Source organism: Sorex araneus, chromosome 1 (genome assembly GCF_027595985.1).
Source record: "Sorex araneus isolate mSorAra2 chromosome 1, mSorAra2.pri, whole genome shotgun sequence".
NCBI classification, from domain to species: domain Eukaryota; kingdom Metazoa; phylum Chordata; class Mammalia; order Eulipotyphla; family Soricidae; genus Sorex; species Sorex araneus.
The window spans coordinates 20,544,199-20,558,357 of record NC_073302.1 but is presented as its reverse complement, the minus strand read 5'-3'; the positions used below and the strand labels follow the sequence as shown (position 1 = coordinate 20,558,357).

At 66.5% G+C, this 14,159-nt stretch overlaps 1 protein-coding gene across 1 annotated transcript in view; it reads left to right on the top strand.

Moving 5' to 3' along the window:
* The first annotated feature begins 1,085 nt into the window (after window positions 1-1,085).
* Window positions 1,086-14,159, top strand: part of COL27A1 (collagen type XXVII alpha 1 chain) — a 123,688-nt gene continuing 110,614 nt past the window's right edge. Inside the window, exons 1-3 of the mRNA XM_055120751.1 lie at window positions 1,086-1,147; window positions 6,215-6,285; window positions 9,252-10,969. Of these exons, the coding sequence (XP_054976726.1) occupies window positions 1,086-1,147; window positions 6,215-6,285; window positions 9,252-10,969 (1,851 nt within the window). The remainder of the gene's footprint in view (window positions 1,148-6,214; window positions 6,286-9,251; window positions 10,970-14,159) is intronic.

Sequence of the window (14,159 nt, the reverse complement as noted above, 5' to 3'; positions counted from 1 at the left end):
GGCTGGGGCTGACTTAGGCTTGTGGGTGTGCGTGCTTGCCAGGCGCTTGTGGCGTTATTTCTGCGCGCCCGTGGAGAGTCGGGGCGCCCGCGCGGGGGTGTCTTTGGGCCATTCTAGGGTGGGGGTGTGGGAGGTAAAGTCCCATTTCTCTGCGAGAGGGGACGGTGATCAGCTTGGTGACAAGTTTGGAACATGCCCACCCGCTCTGCCCAGGAAAGCCAGGGCAGTCGTAAAATCTGGGAGGCAAATAGGAGGTTGGGGTGCGCGCGGGGGGGGGTCGGTGTTAGGATGCTGGTAATCCTCGTGGGAATCAGGACCTTTTCTTCTACCTTTTCTCCTTCCTACCTCCCGGTTCGGAGACTTCCCCCGCCACCCCCAGTGTCACAAGCAGGAAGCCCCGCATCTTGGCAGCCTGCGCCCAGTCCCTCCGCTCGGAGACCCTCAGTTTTCCCCCTCGGATAAGGCCGGGCGGTGGGGGCGGAGAAGGAGGCGTCCCGGCGCTGCTGCGCTCGCGGCGGCCCAGGCTGTGTCCCCCGCCGCGGCCGGCAGAGGGCAGCCGGGGGCAGCGGAGGGCGGCCCGGCGCGGGGAGGAGAGAAGGTGGAGAGCCACCGCGGGCCGAGACTTTAAATCGCCTTCATTTCCCCCAAATCCTTCCTTTTCCTCTCCTCCCCCAGGCTGGCGGGGAGGCAGCTCGCACGGCCTCGCGCGCGCCTTCGCTTGGCCTTGCTCTGCCTCCGGGGGCCCCCCGCGGCCGCCTCCAAAAGTTTCATCATCTCCCCACCCCCTCTCCCTCCCCAAACCCCGCTTCTTCTTCTTCCTTTTCGGTGGAAGCAAGAAAAAAGAGCGAGGCAGGGGCGAGAGCGCGCGGCCGGGGCTCCTGGGACCATGGGCCTGGCGCGGGCACCCGCGGAGCCCCGAGCGCGCCGCCTGCCCGCTCCGGCGCCCCTGCGCGCAGGGCTGCGCTGGGGGCGCGCGGGCCGCGCGCTCTGAGCCGGCCTGGCGCGGCGGGGCGGGGGGCTGGCGGCCCCATGGGGCGCGCCCACACTTGGCCCCCGGGCTCGGGAGCCTGAAGCAGGGGCCCGCCATGGGAGCGGGAGCGGCGCGGGGGGCCCGAGGCACAGCGGCGGCGGCGGCGGCGCGCGGGGGGTGAGTACCATCTCCAGGACGCCCCCCTGCTCCCCTCTCCTCCCCAACCCCCAGCTCGCAACTAGCTGCTCCAGACTCCGCGAGGGCTGCGGCTCGGGACGCTTCCGACGGGCACGTCAGCTTCCTGCGCCTTCCTGCGCGCCTGCGAGGCGGGTCGCCAAGGGTTAACGCGGGCTGCGTCCCCCGCGGCCGGGAGAGCGTTGGCGAGCGCTGGCGAGCGCTGGCCGCCCTGCCCAGCCCGGGCCCAGCTGGGGGGCTCTCGGGACGCGCGGCGCGGGGGTGGCGTGCAGAAGCTAACCCCGGAGGTGGGGGACCGGGACCGGGTCGTGGCGCGGATCCCGGGGGCGGAGGGGCGGGGGGGTTGGGGGTTGGTTCTGGCTCGGTGGATGTTGGGGGGAGGCGAGGGCTGAGTGTTCCGCGGTGGCTCCAGGTCTGCAGCGAGAAGCCTCCGTTTCGCTCATTCCTTCTGCGCACGTTTCCCAAGTCCGGATCTCTGTGTTTCCACTTGGGTCTCGGTATCTGTGACTTTTTTTTTTTTTGCACGTCCCTGGTTCGTGGAAGTCTCCGCATGAGTGACAGTTTGTTGGGGGTCTGGGGGGGGGTGCTTTGTGTTTGCCTGCTCTTGGGGGCATCCACTCCGTGAGTTTTGCGTGCATGCGAGCCGGGGAGATCCAGCATGTCCGAGGGGAGACCCCGCCCCGCCGCGCCTGGGAAACTGGGGGCTGGAGAGGGGTCGGGACTCTGTCCTGGGTGGGGGGCGGAGAGAAGGGCTGCAGCCAAGCCGGGGAGCCCAGGCTCGCACCCAACGCCCCTGGGGAGCTGGGTGAGCCAGTGCGCGCGCAAGAGCAAGTCGCCGAGCGCGCGTGGGTGAGGAGAGGGATGCAGCCTCGCAGGCAAGGAGCCGCCTCTGGTTAAAACTTTGCTCCCTCTCCAGTCTTCCCCGGGGGACCCCAGGACACTTCCAGGAGGAGGGTCTAGCTGTAGCTCCGCCCTCTCCCCTCGAGCCCTACCCCCTCTGAGCTGGAAACGGGGGATGATGACCCGCCCCCCGCCCCCCCCTCTTCCCCATGTCTTGGAAAATGCTGGCTGGCTGAAATTCCCCCACCCCCAACGCCGCACACACAGCCGCACCGGGCACCACCAGTAAGCTTGCTGCTGACTCATTTTCTCCAGAGGACCCTGTCCCAGGACAGATGCCAGTGGTTGGCTGGGAAGTGGTGCCAGCCGAGCCCCCTGTAAGGGCCCAAGCTTTGGGCAGAGAGGCCATCCTGCTGCCTTGAACGCTGCGCCTCCTGTGTGTATGTGTGTGTGTGTGTGTGTGTGTGTGTTGGGGGGGGTGTGTGTGAGTGGGTGGGGGGTAGCCTGTCCATCCCTTGCCCTTTGCCTGGACATGCTTCCAGCTCTCTTTGCCTCACCTCTTCGCGGCCCAGGGACACATCCTGACCTTCTTGCCCTCACCTTTCTCCTGGGCTTCCCACTGCTCAGCTCAGAAGCCAGCCCCCGACCCCTGGCCTGCTTGAAGGAGGGTTCCAGTCCTGCAAGGCGGCCCCTGCCCTCCCTGTGACTCCACCTGCTCCTTTTTGGCTTTTTCCTCCCCCTGTCCCCCCCCTCCCGCATGTCCTAGGACCCTCTTAAGCCCCCCCCACACCGTCTGGCCAGGCGGCTGGCAGTGCCATGCAGTTGGCAGAGGAGAGTCGTGGCGCGCGCGCACGCACACGCACACACACACACACACACACACACACACACACACACACGGGTTGGCTCCAGTGACAGGACAAGCCATGTGAATCCCCCCGTGGAGTTGGCACGGGCCTGCTCTGCTGCTCCTGTCCTCTTGCACGGCCCCGGGAATGCCCAGCCGCCAGGGCTCCGCCAGGCGTCCCGGGGCGGGGCGGGGTGGGGCGGGTGGAGAAGCTGTCCTGGCTGCTGCTGCCAGCTCGGCGCGTGGCTGTGCACTGCACCTTGCAGGGGTGAGTGAGTCAGCTGGGAAGGTCTGGGCGGCATCCTGTCCAGACCCCGCGGATGAGGTGTGAGAAGGGGCAGAGCACATGGCCCGTCCATGGGGCAAACTGGGACCTTTCCTTCCCCCTTTGCCCTTCTGGGCAGCGCCGCGCCCAGCGTCCCTCCCGCTGCCCAGCACGCTGTCCGCCGCCCAGCCTCCCCGCCCAGCGTGAGCTCTCTGCCGACTGTCCGAGCTGCCGGGCCCCGTGCGTGCCCAGAGGGGAACCCAGCTGCCGGTGCGGGCCGAGCCGGGCATCCTGGAGTGGCCGGCCCCGCTGCCCTGTCCGAGGGCTTTCTGCTGGGGAAAGGGCCCCCTCGGGAGGACGCTGCGGCCAGGCTGTCTCAAGTCCCCGTGCCCTGGCCTGAGGCTCCCGTTGGAGCCGCCTCCCGCCCTTGTGGGCCGAGTGCGTTCTGCTCTTCCCGCGTTCTGGAGCCCTGGCTCCTCCAGACCCGGGACCCAAGGCAGTGGGGAGAGTGGACGTCCCCGGACACACCCCTGCGCGGGCCCTGGAGGGGATGAGTGATGGTCTGCACAGGACAGCACAGGGGCCAGGAACTGAGCAATGCAGGCCCGAGGCTGACTTTGACGGGGCCTTGGCTCCGGGCACCGCATGGACCCTACCCTCTCCCGTCCCCCCACTCCCCCATCGTGTACCTTCTTCGTGGGAGACTCTATAAGTGACAGTGGCCTGCCCAAGAGCACTCTCGGCTGACGTGGGTCATTCACAGACCGTGTGACTCAAGTCACTCCCCTTCTCTGAGCCTCAATGGTCCATCTCTACAAGGCAGGAACAGGACTGGAACCTGGCCACTAGCTGACCCCAGTGGTCCTCGTCCCTGACTCTAGACCTGTTCTTGAGTTCTGCAGTTGGGGGGAGGGGGATGTCCTGGCGTGCACAGGCCTGCAAGGTGGGTCAACAGATTCTGGGGAACCTCCGCAGAGGATAAGGCTTTGTTACGGGCTCTGACCCCTGACCCCTCTCCCCTGCCCGCCCCCCCCCCCCAAACACGCTGTTGGCAAGTGTCATGGCTGAGAAGATGCTGAGCTTTCTCCGCTCCTCTCGGGAGCTGACTCTCTCCCGGTCACCTTGCCCGCCTGCAGCGCGGTTCTCTGGGCACGGCCGAGCAGGAGGGCTTGGCTAAGGAGACCCCCGGGGGGCTTTGCAGCCTGGGACACACCCTGAGGGTGGGCGAGGTGCTGCCACACTGTGTTCAGGAACCCACGCGGGACGGGGAGGCCAGAGAGGCGGGGAACGGCCAGCACCTCCGGACCGTGACGAGGGGTGGTGTCCTCAGTGGCCTTCTTCTGGAACGGGACTGTGACCCCGGAGCCCTGGACCACTGGGGCTCGGACCATCACTTATTGCCAGAGGGGACACCTGTGGGACATTGGGACCCAACCCCAACCCGGGGAAAGCATGTTCAGGGAGGAGGCAGCTGGGCAGGGAGGATGAGGAGGAAGAAGGACGGGGACTCCCCAGCAGCCGGTGGTGGCTGGTCAGAGGGAGGCTGGCAGAAGGCCCCGGGCAGTGCGTCCCCAGGAGGCCCACCACAGCCATGCCACCTCCTCCCTGGCACAGTTGCTGCCCACAGGACCTGCCTGCCAGTGCGGAAATGCAGAGACGCAGGCCCAGGGCCCCTGCCTGTAAGGGAGTCGCTGCCTTCCATAGCTAGAGGGTGGAAGGGAAGCAGGCATGGGGGTGGTTCACCCAACTCTCTCTCCTCTCAGCACAAAACAGCTGCACAGGCGTCGGGCCTCACCCAGCACAGCAGCCCGGGAGAGAACCTTTTCTTTGTCCCTTCCAAGTGCTTTCTCAGTTGGACAGGCCGTTCTCGTTCTCGTTCTGGCATCTCATGACATTTGCATGACATAGGCATGCTCGCATGGGTCCCTGGCAGGGGCTTCTGCTATTTCTGCTATTTGGGAACCCCACACTGACCCCTGCCCACCAGAACCAGCAGGAAGAGGAGACGGGGTGCAGGGAGGGGACCACCAGTACCTTCCACACTGTTGGGGTCAGGATTGCTGCCGATCCTACTTGCAATTAAACTGGGGCGCTCGCTCGGAAGGCCAGGGAGAGGCTGGCTTGCCGGGGAGCCGGGAGAGGGCGGGAGCGGGTGGGTTTCAGGGACTCAGGGGCCAGCAGAATGGCAGCCTCTGGCTTCCCTCTGAGATAGGGTCCTGGCTCCCAGGTGCCCCAGCCTGTGCCGCCCCCCTCCTGTCTCGCTCCCTCTGCCACATCCCGCCAGCCGCCTGGCCACGCGCCGCCCTCCCCACAGCCCGCCGGGGGATCAGATGCCCCGGCTGGCTTCGGGTGTCCCCGGGGGGCTGCTCCTACAGGAAGGGGAAATCGGATCACTGCCTCGGCCGGTCTTGGCAGGAGCCACTCAGGAGGCCATTAACCCTTCCCGGCCCCGGCACCGTGGCGAGCCAATGCCTGATACCACTCTGAGCCCACCGCCAGCTCCAGCTTGGTTTATTCTCCTGCCTGGTCGCCTGGGGAGGCTCGGGTGTGGGACAGGCAGGGTCCCCCTCACTCCCCGCCCTCCCCTCTTCCTCTTCCCTGTCTCCCACCCTCGCAGCCTGCTGGTTTTCCCGCTGACCGTTCAGCCTCAGCTCTGCCCTCCAGGGCCTTGGAGATCACGTGGTCATCTCCAAGATTACAGATGGGGAGACTGAGGCCCAGAGCGGGGGGAGGGGGTGGGTGTGTGAGGGGGGCTGGCCTCTGCTTGTCCCGTGAGTCAGCGACGGTGGCATCTTGGAGCTGGACCTCGGGTCCCCTGCACCCTTGCCCCCCCACCAGCCTGGATTTATGGTTCATGATGTGCAAGAGGTGCTGCTGGGTGGGCACCCGTAGCCGCAGAGATTGTGTCGGGATGCCAGGGCACGCGGTCTGCACGGCGGCCGTGCCGGAGCCCGCCTCCCCTCCCCTCCCTCCGCTCCATGGGTGGCATGGGGACTGGGCTGGGCTGGGCTGGGCACCCCCTCCCAGCAAGCCAGGCCGGATCTGGGCCTGCGGGCTGTCAACTGATGCTGGTCTCCTTGTGTCTCTCGGCCTCTAGGGGGTTTCTCTTCACCTGCATCGTCGTGGGCCTGGCCGGTCACCTGGCGTACACCCACGGAGCCCCTGAAGGTAGGCCTGTCCCCGCTGCCGGAACCCCGTGCCTCTCCCTGTGCTCTGCAGAGCGGAGCCGAGCCTCTCGAATCCTCCCCAGGCTGCAGTGTCGGGGAGCAGGAAGGGCCCCCGCACAGATCGTGGGCCACAGGCCCGCTGGGGCGGAACCCAAGGGTGCATTTCTGGGGGGTCTCTGAGACCCCTTTGGGGTTTCCAGTCGCCCCCGTGGGTCCAACGTGGCCCTAAGCCCACAGCCCGCCCTCCGCCCTCCGCTTCCCATGAAATCACCGGGGCCTCCTTCTCCCCACGGAGCTGTCCAGAGGGCCGGGGAGGCGGCGGGCTGGCCGGACGGCTGCCCCTGGAAACCCAAACCTCTCCCGCATCTGTTTGTCAAACGGCCACGAGGCCTCTTAAAACAGCGGCCCTTCCCCTTCCGCCAGTCCCGAGCGGAGCCGGGGCTAGGGCCGGCCGCCCTCTGGGCTCTCCCGGGGGCCCCCCCTCTGCCCCCCGTGTCCTGGCCTGGCGGCTGGGCTGTGATGGGCCCTTGGGAGGGCCAGGCCAGGCCCCAAAGAGTCTCCGCTGCCCGGCAACATGGTGTGCAGATGTCACTCTTTCCGAGCCTGCTGTTTCCCCCCAAAAGTAGGTGAACAGCTGTGCAGAGCCTGAGTCAGGCCCTGGGGGGGCGGGGGGTGAGGGGAGAGGCCGCGGCTGTGTGGAGCCAGGTTTATGCAATAAAGGGAGCTTGCTGCGGCCAGCTGGCCAGGTCCGTCCAGTTGGCCTTGGGTCGCTTCCCTTCCCCGGCCCCCCTCCCCCTCCAGCTGCCGGCCCCCTCCCCCGGGGGACTCTGGGGGTGGCAGGGTGATGCACAGCTTGTTGAGGACAGAGACCGGGAGCCAGGTGGTCTGGGGGTCAGGGGCCACTGCACCCCTGTTCAGAAGCCCTGAGACCTTGGGCGAGTCCTTCTGCTGAACTGGCCGGCGCCTGGTCAGCTCTGGAGCGTGGCACAGAAGAGCTGGTTCCCAGGCGGGCGCGCCCAGGGGTGTCGCCAGGCCGCGCCCACGCAGGTGGTCAGTGAATCCGAGGCTGAGGATTGGGAGTGACTTCATTGACCTGAAATGCCCGGGCACCAGCAGCTCCCCTGTGGTGCCCACAGTGGGCAGAGGTCCCTGGAGACCCAGCCAGGACCAGCCCTGCCCACGGCCAGCTCCATCGGTGGGCGTTTGGGGGTCTTCCCCCTGAGGCCGGGCGGCGGTCAGCTGGGAAAGGCGCTCGCGGAGGATGAGGGAAGGGGCGTCTCACTCAGGCCGCCTGTGCCCGCTGGCTCTTCCTGTAAGCTCAGGTGGTGTGCGGGGCATGGGTACGGCGGGGCTGGGACTTTCCAGGGGCACCTGGGCAGGGGGTGCCAGGTGGCTTCCTGCCCCTCCGTCAGTGCAGACTTCGGGTGGGTTTCTTGGGACCCCAGTGATGCCACCCATTGCACAGGGGTCTCTGCTTGACATTAGCTGCAGAGTTGTGGGGGTGGAGGGGGTAAAGGGGGCTTCAAAGTGGGCTGGCAGTGGGGCACTGAAGGACTTCGAGTCGGCTGGAGGCAGGTTCTAAGGGGCCGGGCACTTATGGCCTGGACAGTACTCGTGGCCGTCCCCGGCCGCTCTTCCCCTGGCCTACAGGAAGGACCCCAGGGGCAGGAAGTCAGGAGGGAGTTGCCCCAAGCTCCCCAAAGTGGGGTTCAGGGCGTCAGGGAGGAAGGGCGCTTTGCCTGCCCTCGGCCAGCCAGCACCGGGGCACTCCCGTGGCTCCAGACCTGTCCCCGGCTTGGGCGCCGGCACCCGGGCCCTGCCCGTGCTCCTGGGGTGCTTGGTCAGCCCCACGGCCCCAGGCACCCCCACTTGCCTCCTCCGGAGAGACCTGGGCTGGCTGAGGGCTCACCACTCACCAGGCCACCTGCTGGCCCCTCCCAAACTGCGGTCACCTGTCCCTTCCTGACCCCTGAGCCCTCTCTTACCGGCCCACTTTGAGGTAGAGTGGAGACCGGCCATGACAGCCCCAGCCCTCAGAGACACGCTCCTTGTCTCTATTATATATTATTATTATTATTATCATTATTTGTAATAGTAGTAGTAGTAGTAGTAGTAGTAGTAGTTCGTTTGGGGCCATTGTTGGCAGTGCCAGGGCTTACTCCTGGCTCTGCACTCAGGACTCACTCCTGGCGGTGCTCAGAGGAGAACCATATGGGATGCTGGGAATCGAACCCGGGTTGGCCACATGCAAGGCAAACGCCCTACCCACTGTGCTATCACTCCAGCCCCTCCTGGCAGTGTTTGGAGGGCCTTATGAGGTGCCCGGGACTGAATCCAGGTCGGCCACGTGCAAAACACGTGCCCTGCCCACTGGACTCTCTCTCCAGCCCATACTTTTTATTATCAATGTCCACTTGAAAGGGCCAATTTTGTGCCAGAGGGTTTTAATTCCCCTCTCCCGCCCTGCCCAGTGTCCTAGCTCATTTAATCCTCTAGAGATCCTTCTGAGGTTGGTGCTACCAGAATCTCGTGGAAGAGACGGGATCCCCAACGAATGAGGACATGGCAGAGCAGGGGACCTGAAGCCAGGAACGGCGGCCCCAGGCCCTTTGCTTTATATATATTTTTTTGTTTGGGGGCCAGACCTGGTCCCACTCTGAGGTTCCTCCCAGCTGGGGACTTGGGAAGCCCAGGGCTGCCAAGGCTTGAACGGGGGGTCCCCGGCATGCAAAGCCCACGTTCAGCCCTCTGACCATCTCTCCGTGACGCTGGGGTCTGTTGTCACCCACTTGATCTGAAGACCAGACCACCGGGCCGGGCTGGCTCCAAGCCCGCACAGTAACCCCGGGGTGCATCCTGGTCGCTTGAATGAATGTCCAGGTGGCAGCGGTGGGTGGGTTTCCTAGAGGCTCTGCAGTGGAGGCCCCGCCCTCACCATGTCCCCTTCTCCCTCTTCCCCCCCCACAGATGTGGATGTTCTGCAGCGCCTGGGTCTCAGTCGGACGAAGGCGGTGGGCGGCCGGGGCGCTGCGCCCCCAGGGGTCATTCCTTCCCCCTCGGGCTTCATCTTGACCCAGCGGGCCCGACTGCAGACGCCCGCGGCCGCCGTGCTCCCTGGCGCCCTGGGCTCCGAGCTGGCCCTCGTGCTGAGCCTGTGCTCCCACCGGGTCAACCATGCCTTCCTCTTTGCCCTGCACAGCCGTCGGCACCAGCTGCAGCTGGGCCTGCAGTTCGTCCCGGGCCAGACCCTGGTCCACCTGGGGCCCGGGCACTCGGTGGCCTTCGACCTGGACGTGCACGACGGCCGCTGGCACCACCTGGCGCTGGAGCTCCGAGGCCGCTCGGTTACCCTGCTGACGGCGTGTGGCCAGCGGCGGGCGTCCGTCTCACTGCCTCACCCCTGGGCGGCAGCCCTCGACCCCCAGGGCTCCTTCCTCCTCGGGAGTCTGGGCCCCCACGCGGTCCCGTTTGAGGGCTCTCTGTGCCAGTTCAGCATCCACCCCGTGGCCCGGCTCGCTCACGGCTACTGTGCCCTCCTGAGAGACGAGTGTGGACAGGCCCACGCCCCCCGGCCCCGGCTGGGGCCCCTCCCCCGCTTGGACTCCTCCGGCCGGCCCCTGGCCTTGCCTGCCGATCTGGACCTTCTGGGCCTGCAGAACCTGACCACCGCCCAACCTGCCTGGGGGTCCCGGCCAGCCGGCAGGGGGGCCGGGACGACGACGGTGGTGCCCGCTCGACCCACCAGGCCTCCGAGGACCAGCGGTGCCGACGCTCCCCCGCGTGCCGAAGCTCAGACTCCGCGGCCCCCGGTCAAGCTCTCGGCCACCAAAGGACTTTCTCCGGCAGCCCCCGCCTCTCCCGCCGGCTCCAGCAGGCCTGCGCCGCCCCCCAGCCTGAGCAGCGCCCCCCAGCTCCCCAAGAGCTGGTCTGCCCAGCCCTCCACCCCTGCTCCTTCTGCAGCCCCGAGGCAAAGCCCCCGCCGCCCCCCGAAGGCGTCTCCCCGGCCCATCACCAAGGCAGCCCCGCTCACCAAGAAGACAGCCCCCACTTCCCGCCCTGTTCCGGCTGCAGCCGCGGGGGCCAGCAGGAAGCCAGCCCCGAGGACCCCCACCACGCCCAGACCTGCCCCCACCAGTGCCCGGCCCCTGCCTCCTGCCACCAGGGACTCCTCTAGAAAGTCCCTTCCCATGGAGAAAGGCCAGCGGCACACACAACGCCGCCAGGGCGGCCGCGCCAGGGGGCCAGCCGCTGCCCGCACCGCCACGCTCCGGCCAGCCCCACCCACGGCGCTGCCCCGCTCACCGGCCTCCAGCCCCAGCCTCCCCCGGGCCCTGCGGCCACGAGCCACAGCCATGCCGCCGACCCTCGCTCCGGGCTCCCCGCCCACCCGCAGCCCGAAACGCACCAGATCAGAAGCCACCACGAAAAAAGCCAGACCCCAGGGCAGCTCCCCAAAGCCCAGGATGCTCAGCCCCGGAAAGGCACCCAGGGACGTGCCGTGGACCCGTCCAGCCACGGGGTCTGGCCAGCAGACCCCGCCAGCTCCAGCCCTGGCACCAGCTCGGTTCCTGTCCTCCAGCCCCCAGCTCACCACCAGCGGCTACTCCTTCTTCCACCTGGAGGGACCCACGCCGTTCCCACTGCTGATCGGACCTCCGGGGCCCAAGGGAGACTGTGGTTTGCCGGTGAGACTCAGGGGGCTTTGGGAAGCCTGAGTGGGTGGGTGAGGGGGATGGTGGAGGAGGCGAAGCGGCGGCTTTGTTTATTGTTCTGCTTTTTGGGTCACACCCGGCGATGCTCAGGGCTTGGTTACTCCTGGCTCTGCACTCAGGAATGACTCCTGGCGGTGCTCGGGGACCCTATGGGATGCTGGGAATCGAACCCAGGTTGGCCGTGTGCCAGGGGAATGCCCTCCCCGCTGTGCTGTCGCTCCAGCCCCAGGTAGCGGCTTTAGAGCAAGACTCAAACCCACTGCGCCACGCGGCAGCTCTGCTGCGCCCGTTACACCGTTAGGGCAGCGTTCTTTGGGTGGGGCTGACCCGGGGGGACGTTGCTCATGCTTGGAGGGGTTGGGAGGGGGGAGGGCTCAGCAAGGGAGCATCTCGATGTGAGCTCAAGGGCCTGGGTTGGACTGCCGCCATCCCTGCCCCTGCGCGCGCGGGTCACACACACACACACACACACACACACAGAGTAATCATAGTAGCCCTGACCTTGGCTTGGCCCCAGGCCATTCTCGGCTGACCGGACCAGCCGTCCAGGAGCCCAGGACATGCAGCTTCCAGGCCGCTCACCTCCAAGGCCAGCTCCCCCCGCCTCGACCCTTTGTCGCAGCACTTCTGACAAAAGGCTGCACGTGGGGCGTCCGAACTGTGTTTAGTTTGGCCCCTGGGGCGTTGCTTGAAAACACTGACCACGTTGCTAGCCCTGCAGAGACGTGAGTGGTTCCGTGCCGAAGCCTCGGGGGCCACCGTGGGCTGGAAGGTGGGAGATGGGAGGGGCAGGCCAGGAGGGCTCGCCGTGGAGCAGGGCCAGGCCGGCTGCTGTCCGCCCCTCCTGGTTTCCGGGGCAGCTGGCCTCACCCCGCTTCTGCGTCCCCCACACCAGGCTCTTGCCGTGGCCGCCCCCCTTGTTTCTCTTCCTTGTGTCCCTGCAGGGGGAGTCTGGGGTGAGCCGGGTCAGTGGGGAGGGGCCTCAGCCGTCAGGGAGGGAGAAGGGGCATTCCGTGAGTGCCTCTGGTTTGCCGGGGGGCCATCCCCAGGGCCAGTGACCCCCCAGCTGCATCTGGATCCCATTCCTGGGGTGGGGGGTGGGGAGAGATAGGAGGAGAAGTTTCCAGAAGGCCAGACCCTGTGCTTTGGTCCCGAGCCAGGCGGGTGATTCTCACCCCCTCCCCCCTGCCTCAGCCTGCTTCCCGTGGTTGCCCTCGCAGCTCTGTGCTGGGCTAGCCTCCCTGGCCCCGTGGACGCAGCAGCTGAGGCTGGGGAATTCCCGGGCCCTCCACACACACACACACACACACACACACACACACACACACACACACACACACACACACACACACACACACTCGATGCATTTGAATAATCATTAGGAATAATATTTATACAGCCTGTCTCCAAGGGGACCCGGAGCTCGTTCTTATTATAACCATATTGTCGGACTTATGGAAATGGTGTGCATTGCTTTGCAATGACATCAGCGAGCCGCTCAAGTGCTGTGTTCGGAAAGTGGCCAGGGAGCGAGTTCGGGGGCTGAGGGAGAAAGGAGGGGGGCCCCTTGTACCTCTTGGTGCTCCCTCACCCAACTCAGGTGCCGGGGCCTCGGGCCCGGACGGCTCAGCCCCCCACGCTGTATCAGTGCCGAGATCTCGGAGGCCAGGAGGAGGTGACTTAGCCCTGGGACGGGGGACTGAGGTCCCGGTCGCCACTGTGAGCACGTGGCACCCCCACCAGCCCTGCCCCTGCAGGCCGCCTATGGCGTGGCCAGAGGGTGCCGTGGCCACGGGCACAGAGCTGGCGTGAAGCAGGGTGCTTGGGTGTAGCACTCGCCCCAGGGCCTGTGATAAGTCCTTGTTACCCACATGTTTTCTCCCTAGGCTTGGGGACGTGGGTCATCTCTGTTCTGCAGAGGGTCTCGTTCAGCCTCACCCTTGTCATGGGGCGGGCACGGCACTGCTCAGAGAGGGCTGGAACTTGCCCGAGGACACACAGCTCGTAGGGTAGCACCGCCGTCTGCCCTCAGACTCCCACGCATGCTATCCCCACCCCTTGAGGCATCCGTACAGAGACCCCGAGATTCAAGCCCCGGGCGCCGGGGCCTTCTGAGATATGCCAGGCTCTGTCCTGAGCCTCAGTGGACGAGCTCAGCAGGAGTGGAATGTTCTGGGGCTCCTCCCAGGCAGTTTACGAGCCACTTGCACCGGCGGCCACTCGGTCAGGACGTCATGGGAACCGGCTCGCAGTAGGCTGTGCGGCGGGCCCTGCGCATGCGCAGGGGAGGGGCCTGGGCCGCTGACCAGCGCCAGGCCCACGACTCCCAGGGAGCTCTCGCAGCGGCGGGGCGCCCAGGGGTGGGCCCTTGCCTGCCTGCCAGCCCTGAAGGGTTGAGGGCAGGAGGGGGGGCGCCCTGACCTCTGCTTGGCTGGCATCTTGCCTCCCGCCCTGCACTGCCCCGTGGGCCCGCCCTCCGCTGACATAGAGCCAGTCAGAGCCAAGGAGCTGCGAGAGGAGGTGTCTCCTGCGCAGGGAGGCCGGGGGCACAGAGGTGATGATGGAGTGCTCACTAAGCGGCCAGAGACACAGTGCGGCGGCCAGGGCACCTGCTTTGCACGCGGTCAACCAGGCATTGGTTCCCCCGGGCCCCCACCAGGAGGGATTCCCTGAGCACAGAACTAGGAGTAAGCCCCGAGCCACGGCCGGGTGCGGTTCTAAAACAAGACAAGAATTAGGACGGTGACGAGAACGATGATGAGGATAATAGCATCTCATTAAATATCAGCTGCTGCATCCACATGGCACCGTGGCGCCTCCAAGGGGGAAAAAAAATACTCCTGTTTGCTGACATCTGTGTGCCCCTCCCTTGCCCCTCCCGCCCCCCCAGCATCAGAGCTCAGTAGGAGCTGCCCGGGGGGATGGGCTGTCGCCGGTCTCCAGACCCGAGTTCAGATCCTGATGCTGAGTTCAGATCCTGAGCTCGGGGACCCCGATCCTCCGAGGTCCAGGGGGGCTGCCGGGTGTAAGATGACCACAGGCGCCCCCTCCTTGGGGTGTAAGCTGGGGGTTTGGCTGTGTGACTTGGGGGAACTTCTCTCCTCTCCCCTGAGCTACAGGTCCCCGCCGGAACATGGTGGGCGCAGGGCCGGGACCCGGGATG